General features: G+C 47.4%; 1 protein-coding gene across 1 annotated transcript in view; it reads right to left on the minus strand.

Annotated features, from left to right (window-relative positions):
* The window catches only part of DNAH11 (dynein axonemal heavy chain 11), a 327,231-nt gene that overhangs the window by 219,345 nt on the left and 94,537 nt on the right, over positions 1 to 13,349 (minus strand). Inside the window, exons 28-29 of the mRNA XM_074984643.1 lie at positions 6,534 to 6,660; positions 3,952 to 4,101 (exon numbers count right to left, since the gene is read on the minus strand). Of these exons, the coding sequence (XP_074840744.1) occupies positions 3,952 to 4,101; positions 6,534 to 6,660 (277 nt within the window). The remainder of the gene's footprint in view (positions 1 to 3,951; positions 4,102 to 6,533; positions 6,661 to 13,349) is intronic.

Genomic DNA, 13,349 nt, shown 5'->3' on the forward strand with positions numbered 1-13,349 from the left:
CTGCTGATGAGCCAGGTGCTTTTCAACAGGGAAGCAGGCACCCTTCTTACTAAGAGCCGCGAAGCAGGCCCTGCAGGCAAGGGATGGGAGAATGAGAGGGAGCACAACTATCCAGATAGAGAATTTTGGTATGAATTTGACCACCATCCATAGGTTCAGAATATGGCAGTAGCACAACAAAATAAGGGGAATAGAATCCATGGTAATGGTTAGGGTGCATTTAATGGTGCCTTTCTGGAGGAGAGTTCATCCTCTTTTTGGAGGAATTCATTGTGGGATGGATCTCCATGACTACCCAGGGGTGGGAAATGTGTGGGGAGGGGAAATGAGAGGAACTCTCTCAAGTACCCCTAACAAATTATGTCCAGCCACCACCAGTTGGTTTGGTATTGCCCCAACTGTTGGTGACCAGGGCAAGATGATCTGGAATGCCACAGGAGGTGGTCTGAGGATCTCAAGAAGGGAGAGGGATGCCTGGTGCAAGGAGGCCAAAGCAGTGTAGGTGGAATAAAATGGTTACTGGCGTTGGTGATGGTGAGGGCTCCTGCAGCCATTGGAAAGAGGACTGGTATGCACATCAGCCACACGTGTGGAAAGACAGTCTGTGTTGTCTGTGAGTTGGAGTCAGCATATAAATGCTGAAAGACCATAGAGTGGCACTGGAATCCTTGAGAGGGGAGAGATTCATCTGTCTTCTCACTGAAAAGCTTGTGGTTGTCAAAGGAAAGGTCCTCAAGGATGGTCTGGACCTTCTTAGGGAAGCCAGAGGACTGGAGCTAAGAATCCTGGTGGAGCATGGCACTGGTTGCCGGAGTGTTGGACATGATGCTGACATTGCTGACTTCTGCCTGAAGGGCCATCATGGGGATGAGCTTACTCTGGCTGAATAATGCCTGGAAGTCCTGATGGAAGGCAGGGCTGGAACGCCTCTACTTCAGGATAGGCTAGAGGTTCTCAGAAGGGTCAGGATCTTGAACTGGTTTGCAGCTCTGTTTTAACAGGGCTGACAGAGCTAGCGTTAGACTTGATTGGGCCAAAGACGGACACCAAATTCTGAGACCCAGTGCCCCAGGCTGAATACCCTTTGCTCCTGTACGCCTGGGTGGCAGGTCTCCACCTTTGGCTTATCTGTCCAGGGCAGAGGGGCTCAGATTTCAGTCCTCCTTCCTGGGATTCTGTAGTTATTTTTGTTGTTAGCAGGGAGTTGCAGTGCAACGAGGTTTTAGAAACCCTGGGAGGAAACTTTCTCCAGGATAGCCTGGAGGTCCAACTTCTACACCACCCATTTCAGAAGAGGGGCCTTGAAGTGTTGCTTTTGGGCATACTCCGTTGCTGCACAGACCACAAGTGAGTTGGGTCAGGTTGGGTGATCAGTCCAGACCCTTATAAGAGGTAAAGTAGCATTCAGTGCAATTTGGGATGGCAGCTCAGGAAGTTGGGGTGTACCAGGCAGTCTGGACCAATTGGATGATGCCCTCATGAATAGGGAGGGTGGTCTGGCAGAGACCTGACAGTTATAAAACATCAAGGCACTGATTTTGTGTGTCCTGGACTTCCTCAAATGGGAGGATAACAGCCATCACCAGCCATCCGATCAAGTCACTGTACTGTCCATGCTCATTCAGAGGGGAAAGAGTAGGTGGAATGAACACAACATCTGGGGACAACAAGGCCCCATCAGGGACCAGAGGTTCTGGTGACATAGAAATGTCCTATGGTTGCTCCTAAATGGAGGGAGTCATGTTGCTGGTAGGTGATAGCTGATAGGGAAGCAATGGCAGTGGCTGCTAAGGGTCCCAAGCAAGGTACCAAGCTGGCCAACAGAACCAAGCAGACGGATCACTAGTCATCAGTGGTCTGGGGGATAGAAGAACCACATATCAGCAGGGGGCCTGCACAGGAATAAGTAAGGTGGCTGGTGTCCAGGATCAAGGCTTTGAGTGTGCTGGGGAGAAGTAGGATTCTTACTCAGAAACCCCTCTGAGGACCGTCCAGAAGAGGCAGGGCTGTTGGTAGCAGTGGTGCCATCAGTGTAAGGAACAGCGGAGCAGGCCACTGCTCAAGGAATACAAGAGGTTCATCCAATGGAGAAGAAAGCCTCATCCAGGTGACCAGGGAACCAGGGTGCTGAGGGGAACCAGCATACATCATCATCAGCTCAGCTGCAAGTAGCAGTGGAGATAGGAGTTCTGGCATTCAGGGAACCAGGTAAGAGTCCTGAGAGGCCTGGTGACGTTCACAATGCCAGTGGTGAAGGCAGACAACCAGCAGTTGTGGCTGCAGGTGACACTGAGGGTTTGAAGCGGTGCCTTGACTTTTAAGCTGTATGATGCTTCAAGAAGACAGAGTGGCTGAGTTGGTACATGACTTCTTGCCCAACCTTGTGCGGCCCTGGGAGTGCCGGCAATGCTGCGCTTAGGGACAGTCCTTGTTCGCGGTTCACTCTTATGCCCAAGTTATGCTTCTTATGTGCACAGTGTTTCAATGGTTGTGGCAATACCCTGGGCACCATCATATGGGAGACAGCTGACAGGTGCCACACTGGCAGATCCACCCCAAGGGGAGGAGGAGAGGAGGTAAGCAGTGAGGAGCATACTGGGGAGGTCTCAGGAGGCAGGGAGTGGAGAAGGTGAGGGGATGGTGGAAAAGAGGTTTCATGTGGAGGAGGAACCTAGCAAGTAGCCTCCTGAGGGAGGGAGGGAGGGTAAAGGATGGGAGGGATGTAGCCGGTGGCAGGTCTCAAAAGGGAGGACAGTGGAAAAAAAGAGGCAGGACACAGTGGAGGACTTGTGATGAGGGCAATCTCAAGGAAGAGGTGGAGAATGGAAGAGAAGAAGCAGAGTGCAAGTCGAGTCACCATGGCCCAGGAATCTGGCAACATGTCATCAGTGGCTGTTCGGAAGAAGCTTAGCTGCTCCTGGCTTTTCACACCCACTACCCAAGCTCTTCACATAAGAAAGTGAATGCACAGAAAACTCTGTGATCCTCCCACTCTTTGTTTACAGCTCTTTAATTAAAGGGATAGCCCTGTTAGCCTGCAGCTTCACAAAAAACAAGCACTCCTGTAGCATATTAAAGACAAACAAATTTATTAGGTAATGAGCTTTACCTAATACATAAATGAATTTGTTAGTCTTTAGGTGCTACAGGACTGCTTATTTTTCATTAAAGGGAGTTTTCCATGCCCACAGGATTAGGTTTAGTACTGCTTTGTGAATAGGTAGAGCCAGTAAGCAACCGACTGCTCTGTCAAGAGAAGTATTTTAGACACTGTTATTACAAGTGTTCAAGAAGAAATTGGATTAAGCCATTGCAGAGCAGCCACGTAGGATGGTGTTTCCCAAAGTGTGGTACGCGTACCACTAGGGGTACACAAAAGGATTTCAAGTGGTACGTGGCAGAAAATAATTACTAAAAAGAAGGAGATAAGCACAGGGATGGCACTAGGAGAGGGGATATGCCAATAAGGCCGAAGTCACGAAAGGAGTATGCTAATATTTTAAGCTTGGGAAAAATCTTGTTTCATGCAATCAGCTGGAGTACAGAATCCAGGACCTTTTTTTCACCCATCATCCTTTATAAGTCTAATAACTGATTATGGGAGATCAAAATGTTGCTACTGCTTCATCCCCAAGGAACAGATCTTTAAATCTTCATAAAAACAGTGTAACAGATTAGTCTCTTTGATCCTCACTTTTGGGCGTAATTTTAACTCTTGCAGGTGTGTTTTAATGTAAAGAAAACAGCACAAGAACCTGTCCATCTAAATTCAACCTCAAACAACGTACACGCTGATTCCAGTCAAATCAAGCCAAATGCAGACCTCTCCATGGATCTCCAGTAAGTTTAGTAGAAAAGAATACTCAGTTAATACTGTACTCACTTTACCTCCTCCTCCAACTCCAAGGGGGAAAAAGTCCACCAAATAGAAATGTAAATAATTAAATGTACCTGACCAGTGCATTCACATTTTCCATGGAACGGAACATACTCTTTTTCTTTGCTGTACATCCCCAGGGCAATATTTATGGATTTCTCTTTATCATCTTGAAACTGAAGATCAGCAATGTTGTCAAAAAGTTTAGGAAGATGACGGGTCACCTGTGCCCAGAAAATATAATAGATTTAAGAAAATCAATCACTGTAAATTTGCTCAGATTTTCTATTTTTCCTCATTTCCCTTTAAATGGATGAAGATTATGTAAAATAGCACCTTTGCTGTAATAATCTTGCATTCTCTTACTCTGTTTTTTCCACCTCCCTGACTGCACACAAGGCTGATTCTATGACCCTTCAACATACAAAACTTACATGGTGCTTAGCAGAGATAGCAGCACTAAACCAGTACTTTGGTCTTATGTCTTAAAGATAACCAAGAAATAAAGGACACGTTCTTCAAAACTTTGCAGAAGCCCTGAAGTTGCTTTAACTTGCACTAGCAGCTCACTTTGGCAGGACCCTGCAAAGGTGCAGAGAACTGCCACAAACACCTGAATGCAAGCTCAGGACCTAGAACACTTCATCTGTATTTAAAAGCTTTGCTGAAGAGACATCCCAGGCTCACAGGAAAAATGCCAGCTTGACAGCCTCAGAGACTGAAGTTCACTCACTGCAGAATTACTGTGGCATGAGAAGCAGCAGTGTCAAAACCTCCTCATTACCCTGCCCATGCATCACTAGGCTATTCAGTAGCCTTGCTCTCTTTATCTGTGTGTGGTTTTAAGGAAGAAACAAGTCCCTAAGTTTTAGTGATGTAAGGAAGCTATATGTGAATTTATGATTGTATTTTTAAAAGATAATTACTGGAATCTCATGAGTCCTTTAGTCTTTGATAAAGAACTGGTCCTTGCTTCAGGCATCTCATCTCTTCTAAATATGCTCTACCTAAGGCACATATAAATAGTTCTGATGTCCTGTGCACTAATGGCTGCAGCAGGAGTGGTCAATAACTGGTTGTCATCTGGCTTGAAGATAAGGTGATGTCAAGCTTCTGAACAATATTCAAGTGAAGATGCTTCAATATAAACGAGCCTCCAACAGCTAAACAACCTGACAGATTATTGTTTGAGGGCAGCAAGCACAGTGAGACAGTTACAAAAATCTTCTAGTCAGTGACAACGTAACAACCACCACAGACCTTTCAGCATTGCTTGTCATTGCTACAAGTGCAAGTCTGAGATTTGATCACTAACATAACAAATGCAAAGCCACAGGCAGGATGGATTGGATGACCTCATAGGTCTTTTCCAACTCTGACTTCTAAGAGAGCTATTACAGGTGGCATCTGCCCAATATTTCCTGTCAGAGAAGGCACAACTCTTGCAATACGTCCTCCCTTAAAGGCTTTCATTTCTCCCTGGGTGATGCTGTGTAGCAGACTGTCAGCTCAAGCTAGAGCAATAAGGTGTGTGTAAATATCAAAGGTCTATGCTAAATGCTAAAAAGGTCACGGTCTATTCAAGCCAATTCATTAGTTAGAACAGATAAAAATATGTTGATTGTCCTGTTTTTCCCCCTCTGTAGTCTCTTCTCATGTTCCATGCAGTTACTTTAAGTATACCCTGTAATGAGACAATCCTAGATCAAAAATGCAACCATATTAGGATAAGAATTTATTTAATATGTAAAATTTCATGAAAACTAGTGAAGATTGTTTGGATTGCTCTGATTAAATGACGAAGCACGCTAATTTCAAAGCACAAGTCACTGTATTCAACAATGTGAAATCCACAGACCTAAGAGAGAAAACACCCATGCTGAGATGGAAACACTAGCCAGATTGTTTTCTGGGGAAGGCAGCTGTAAGGCTGGATTCAGGGACTGATGGATTCTGATAGGGGAAAATACTGGGTGATTATACAGGAGACTCCTGGTGATATTATAGGTAAGCCTGAGAGATTTACGAAAAACTAGCAGATTACTACATCTCTGGTATGATACTGGACTTACCAACTTTGAATTTGGTAATGTATTATATCTGCTTTAACCTCTCAATCGTATTTTTTCATAGCTAATAAGCCTTTAGTAGTTCACTAGAGAAATGGACTGCCAGTATTGTCTTAGGTGCGAGAGTCAATAACCAATCCTTAGCAGTAGGGAGTAATCTAAAGTGAAGTGATGTTTGCTTTTACTAACTTTTCATCACAAAATGTCAGTTTGTCTGGATAGTAAAGGGGGTTGAAGAGAATAAAGGGAAGAACTGGGGCTCCCTGGTGAGACTGTAATAAAGTAGTCCAGCGGAACACATTTGATACTGACTTGGTGAAGTCTAATTACAGCATTTATCACAAGGGTGTCTACCCTGTTTGCTAGCAGTCTGACATGAGATTGTCGCTCTTATTTCTAAGCCATTTTCACAATTTTACCCCATAAGCAAAAAAAGGGACTGTATTATTTACAAGTATTTATATTTTGTTTACACTGAAATCATATTTTAAAGGACCATACAGCCATATATTATCACTTCACAATTACTGCCAAGAAGGTCTTTCTTTGGACATAATGAAATTGTAAAACTGTGCAAGCAACATTACCTGTCTTGGTTGTGTTCCTTTTGAGAGAATATCAAGTAAATCAGCTGAAGAAACAAAACAGAACCGAGGAAAAGCTAAGCGCTTGGTTTCTAAATACTCTGCAAGAGCTTTTTCACAAAGTGAAAGCCTGAAAATAAGAACAAAGTGTTAAATTACATGCGCATTTCAGAATTCCATGACTCAGGGTGATTTCCTTTTAAGAAGTTGTAAAATAAAAATCAAGTTGTGGGTATTTAAAAATGGATAAGTTTCCATATTGTTTCAAGGAGCAGCTAGTAGAGACACAGAGATAAGCAGGGAAGGAGAGGTTACTCATGCTGTGCAGTATCTGGAGTTCTTCAAGATGGTTGTCTCTGTGGGTGCTCCACCTTATGTGTGTCAGCATCGTTGCACTCACAGGCTGAAGATTTTCTTAGCAGTGCCCCTCAGCTGGCTGCCCATGCACACAAAGCCCAGGCTCGAGATACCTGTGACAGCTACTGCGCATGCATGGGCAGCCTGTCACCTCTGTTCTTTGATCCAGATGCCTAGGTAGAAATCCGAAGCAGAGGAGATGTGGGGGGGTGGTGAACACCCACCGGGATGACCATCTCGAAGAACTCCAGTTACTGCACAGGGTGAGTAACCTCTCCTTCGAGGGTCCCTGTGGGTGGTCCACCACAGGTGACAACAGAGCAGTTTCAAGGTTTGGAGATGGGAGCTTAGGATGTTGTGTGTTGGTTGATAATAGTGTGGAGTGACCAAACTTGGTCTGAGAGTTAGAGTAGGATTGTATGGCTTAGTGACATGTAAAAGTACGTGCAAAGGCCCGCATTTTCACTCTGCATATATCTTCTGTGGATACGCCCTGGAGAAAAGTGGTAGATGTGGCCACTGCCCACGTGGAATGTGCCTGAAGATTTGCAGGAGGCTGTTTATTCGCATTAACATAGGCAAGTCTTATGCAGCCGGAAATCCACTTATAGAGTCTCTGCTGGGAAATGGGCATGCCACAGGAGCTGTCCACCGTGCAGATGAACTGTCAAGTTGTCGTATGGAAATCTTGTGATCTTTGCAGGTAAAAGGACAGTGCTTGCAGTAGATCCAGGGTATGCAGGGACCTGTGCTCGTCACTGGCATGTAGTTTGGGGAAGAATCCCGGTAGGTAGACTGGCTCATTACAATGGAACGAGGTGAGCACTTTTGGGAGGAACTCAGGGTGTGTACGTAGTACCACTTTGTCTTCGTAAAAGGTTGTGTAGGGAGGCTCTGACATGAGAGCGACAACCTCTCCTACCCTGTGTGCCAATGTTATTGCCACAAGGAAAGCTACCTTCATGGAGAGATGCATCAGGGAGCAGGTGGCCAATATTTCAAAGGGTTTCCCCATGAAAGATGTGAGAACTAAACTGAAGTCCCAAACCAGTGCTGGGTCCTTAATTGGGGGAAACGGCTTTTGAAGACCCTTCAGGAATCATTTGACCAAAGGGTAAGTAAAGACTGAACAGTTCTGAATTGGCAGGTGCAATGCTGATATGGCAGCTAGATGGACCCTGAGGGTACTTGTTGATAGGTTCATTTGTTGCAGGTTGGTCAGGTAAGTGAGTATTTGTGGAACGTCTGATTGCATTGGGTCGCATGATTGTGATTTGCACCATGATCTAAAACGCTGCCACTTTTGAGAATGTCTTTCTTGTTGTCAGTCTTCTGCTGTTTTCCAGGATCATCCAAACCTGCGGTGGGCATAGGAGCTCCAGGTCCATCAGTCTACTAGGCACCATGTGTGCACTTGGAGATGATCGATGGCTGGGTGGCAAATCGAGCCATTTTGCTGAGTGAGGAGCATCGGAACAGGAGGGAAGTGATGAGGGGGAGGCCTGGAGACAAGCAGCAAGTCAGAGAACCAGGTTTGTCTGGGCCATCTGGGTGCTAGGAGGATCACCTGAGCTCCATGCCACCTTATCTTGGCTATCACCCTCTGAATGAGAGGTATCAGTGGGAATGCATACATTAAAGGTGCATTCCATGTGATGTTGAACGCATCCCCTAGAGAGTTGCAGCCTAATCCAAACCTGGAGCCAAACAGGGGGCAGATAGTGTTGGCAGCTGGGGCAAACAGGTCCATCATTGGGAAGCCACACTTGCGGAAAACGTGGCGGATGGAGAACTTGTTGATTTCCCACTCGTGGTCTGTTGAAAAAATGCAACTGAGATTGTCTGCCAGATGGTTCTTGCCTGGGATGTAAGCCACATCAATGTGGATCTGCCAGGGGATACACCACTCCCAGAGTAGTACTGCTTCCTGGCAGAGTTGTTTCGAGCATACCCCACCCCGCTTGTTTATATAATGCACGGTTGTCATATTGTCTGTTAGTATGCATACTGTAGTGTTGGAGATGTGGGCGGAGAAGTGCATGCATGCTTACCGAACTGCTCTCAGCTCTAGGAGATTGATGTGTTGCAGTTGCTCACTTGGGGACCATGTGCTCTGGACTACTTGGTCACCGAGATGAGCACCCCATCCCATGGGCAGGTCTTCCACCGTGGCCTGGACCTCCTTGGGAAATTGGAAAGTTGTAGCCAGGACACTCACCTCACGACTACTGCAGAGGCTAAGGACCTGGCCGCAGTATCTGCTGAGTCTAACGCAGATTGCAGGGATGTTTTTGCGATTAGACAGACTTTGTTCATGAGTGCCTTGTATTGTTCTGCTTTGTTGTCAGGAATTGTATCCGAGAAGGCGTAGAGCTGGTCGAAAACATGATGAGTGTATTTGGCTAGCAGGGCCATATAACTGGCAATTCAAAATTCTAGGCTGGCTGCGGAGTATGCTTTCTTCCCCATTGTGTCCAGCCTTTTCTAGTCTTTGTCCCCAAGGATGACACTGTAACTGTGTTGCCTTCCCCTCTGATTTAGTGCAGCCACTATCAATGAGTTACAGTGCAGGTGAGAGAAAAGGAATTCTGCATCCGAGAGGCGCAATGTAGTATTTGTGCTCTAGCCTCTTTGAGGTGGGCAAGATCAAGGTCAGGGTATTCCAGAGGAGTTTGGCTGGATCTAGGAGTTCATTAATTGGCATTGCCAGTCTGTTACGTGTAGATGTCTGGAGAATGTCTGTCAATTTGTCCTTGAAGTCCCCTGATGTTGGAAGGGGTATTTTGAGTCTGTCTGTGACTCTCCTAAAGAGGTCCTGAAAGGACTTGGAGTCGTCATCTGGGGTCAGAAGTTGTACCACTGAAGCAGTCAGCGATGGAGAGGACAGATGTGAAGGAAGGGGAGAGGGCAAGTCGTCCTCCCCCCTTGAATGTGAGGCACATTCTTCAGTCTCAGATAGCTTTTACTGAGTGGATGAATGTTTGCTGGCGCGGCATCTGCCCCTTGGCACCAGGAATGGTTGTGGCAGGGGCTGTGACCAAGGCTGTTGTCTGAATATCCCCCACCGGTCCCAATATGGCCAGCTGGGTGGTATAGGTGGGGGCACCCAGTGCTGTTGCCAGTGTTGTGGCTCTAATAGGTTAGGATGAGTAGCCAGACATGAACCCCACCCCCATTTCGCCTTTTCTTCTTCTCCTCGCCACTGGGAGAGACAGAGAGAGAGACAGGCAGCCTTTGATGCCCTGGGAACACGGGTGTGCTGTCTCACCCAGACTCTCTACCATACACAGAAACCAGACAGTGAATGGGCTAGCTAATGGCCGCCCTTCTGGCTGATATCGGTAATTGACACGCCTGATCACTGCCCCAGGAAGAACGGGGAACCTCCGCCCATCAGCTCCAAGGTGCCCAATTGTCCACAATTCACAGGTGCAAATTGAGCCTTGCACCTTCCCTGGGAAACCTGGGGTTCAAACACATTCCTCCCCGATTGGCCACTTGAGACCAGGAAGAAGCCTACGTGACCAAAGGAGTATAAAGAGGGGTTTGGCAGCCCACCCCCTTTGAGCTCCAATCACCTACACCTGCTGGCCAGGTCCGGTATTGACTCCCGAGACTGGGGACGCCTGGTTCGTATCTACTTCTTCCCGAGGGACTGAGAGAAAGATTCTGGGTCACGCCGGATCTGTGAGGCAGGAGAAGAATTGCACCTGTATTACACTTCTTTCCTATAGGAATTGAGGGAAAGACTCTGGTTCCACCAGGTCTAAGAGGCAGGGGTGAAAATCACACCTGCAACGTGCCTTTCTTGTGTACACATTACTTGTATTAGTTTGTTTACGCTAGCTAGTTTGTCTAAAACTTTTCTTCAGTTAAATTGTTTCTATCTTTGCATAAATAAAAGGTAATTGTTAAAGCCTCTAATAAGTGTAATTATTCCTCTTGCTGCTGTACCGAACTAAACGCAAACCAAAGAACCCAGCCTGACCTGGCTGCTTAGTATAGCTGCTGGTGCAGCATCACCCCCTTTGCCCCACCGGACCTTTAGCTGGCACCTGGGCATCGGCTCACAGGGTGCCTCCGTGTAAGTTTCCGGGGAGGCATGTTTTCCTCTGAATTTCAGGAACTGGAAAAACCAGTTGCCGGTGTGTCAGAACAGGAGAGCCTTGGGCTATGCAAAGAGCCCTCATTTACCAGAGGAGTGCCTGGAGTGGAGGTAATAAACAGCTCCTCCGTCGAAGAGTAAGGCAGGAATGGTGGTGGTGGTGGTGGTGGTGGGCGGGGGGTTATCGGTACCGGAGCCCCCTGCGCCGTCGGTACTGAGAGGAGAGAAGAGGCTGCTGAAGCTGACAGTTTTGGCCTGCTTCCTCGGCCCTGGCTTCACAGCGCTTCTCCCTGCAAGCTCCGGAGAAGTGAAGGCAGGGGCTGGCGTGCTCTGGTCAGCTACTGGCTTAGTCTGCTGAGCTGAGGCAGGCGGCTTGTCAATCAGAGTCCCAGTGCTTTACATAGGGAGAGTTTGGACCTCGCCTTCTCTCGCCTCGTGGGCGAGGACACCTGGGCTGCCCCCTAACTGCAGGGAGGGCGGCAGCCTGGTGTTTTGAGCGGTCCCTTGCGCTCTCCGGGACACAGAGCCCGACGAGGCACACGCCCTCTTCATGCCTCTGGAGGATTTTCCCCTCTTTGTAGGGCTGGCCAGAGGCAGAGCCCCGTCAGGGCTCTCAGCCCCCTGTGGGCTGCACCTGACGGGGAGTCCGTTTGCTCTGCCGGAGCCAAAGCCTGATCCGTTAGCAAGACGCGGAGCTGCGGCTCTCCGGCTCTGCGGGATCGTTTCGAAAGGCGCCTGCAGCGAGGCCAGCCGTCAGTTTCGTGCTGGTGCCCCGAGCACCGGACACGGCGCGAGTGCGCGTCTGACAGGGGAACTGAGACGCCACAAGCGCCCGGGAACTGCGCATGAGTAAGTGGCTGGCTGCACTTTCAAGTGGAGCCGGCAAACGCCAGGGGCCGTTTAAAGAGAAGGCGCGTCAGCAGCTCCCCTTGTTGTCAGTTCCTCTCTTCCGTTTTTAAAGCTTTCAAAGTCTGTTTGATGTTTACTGTCTGGAAAGACTCTTCTTCTTCTCCTCTTTATCGATTGTTTGCTTGTTTTTCAGGTGTGAGGGAGCGAAAGGACAATGCCACTGGAGCCGGGGGGCAAGAAGAGAAGAGGGGTGACAGGCTGCCCACGCATGCGCAGTAGTTGCCACCGGCGTCTTGAAGCCCGTGCTTTGTGCACGCGGGCAGCCAGCGGAGGGGCACTGCTAAGAAAATCTTTGGCCCATGAGCGCCGCGGTGCTGACACACCTAAGCTGGAGCACCCACGGGGACGCTCGAAGAAGAAGAATATGATTTCCTTTTTTTTTTTTTTTTTTCAAATAAAGGTGAAGTACAGTAAAATGGTTCAGGGAGCACCCTCCTACGGAAGGATATTCGTGCAAAAGAATGAAGAGCAAATCTCTCTTGCTTTATAAAAGTGGCAGTTGAGGACCAGGTGGCAGCTTGCCAGATTTCCTCCAGGGAAACTCTCAGACACTGTGCTGCTGACTGAACCAGGACATGCTCCTTTCTGGAAATCCAGAAGAGCCAAAGTGCTTGGGGGCACATAGCTTTGGGAAAGCGGATGTCTCCTTCTGTCTTACTACTCTAAAGGGTCCAGACTGAGGGAGTACAGGTGGGCCCAGACACCTTACTGTGCACTGGGGAGCTGGAAGTTGTGGGTGGTGTTGGTCAATCTCAAACAGCAACTAATTATGGGAAAGGGAAGTGGCTGCTACTCTGAAGATGTCATTCAAGTTTCTCTTTTTACAGCCTTTGGCTGTTTTGGAAAACAAATAAAACAAACAAACAAAACAAAACAAAACAAAACAAAAACAACCCAACCCTTCTTTATGGTATGCAGGAAAATCAGCCCACTCCTCCCATCAATTTATCAGTGCTAGCCACAATGGCATCTCCAGACCAGCAGCTAATCATTTCGGCTTCCCAGAATGCATCCCTATAATCAAAGCATGCTCTCACTGATTCCCACAGGTGGGAAGCTTTCGTAGAGGAGCAAAGTTAAAGGCATACCTAGTGCCATGCTGCAGGAGGCTCTCCTGTGGGATACTATTCTCTATCTCCTTCCCTAAGCATAATCAGAATGTGGAAAAGAAAAAAATCTCCTGACCCCGGAGATTCAACCAGGAAGAGATGGGTGGAGAGAAATGACATCTAAACTAAAATTAAAACTACTTAAAAAATTGACAACATCTATTAGTTTATACTAACTTAACTACAAAGATCTTTAAAGTGTCTCCAATGGAATGCTCTCTCTTAAAAGTGTCAGAATGCCACTGCATGATGGGGAGAACCGATATACAAAATATCAGCTATATAACTGTAAGCAAGTGATTGGCATCTACAATTGGGGCTAGTATATATTACAAGTGT

Source organism: Carettochelys insculpta, chromosome 2 (genome assembly GCF_033958435.1).
Source record: "Carettochelys insculpta isolate YL-2023 chromosome 2, ASM3395843v1, whole genome shotgun sequence".
Lineage (NCBI taxonomy): Eukaryota > Metazoa > Chordata > Testudines > Carettochelyidae > Carettochelys > Carettochelys insculpta.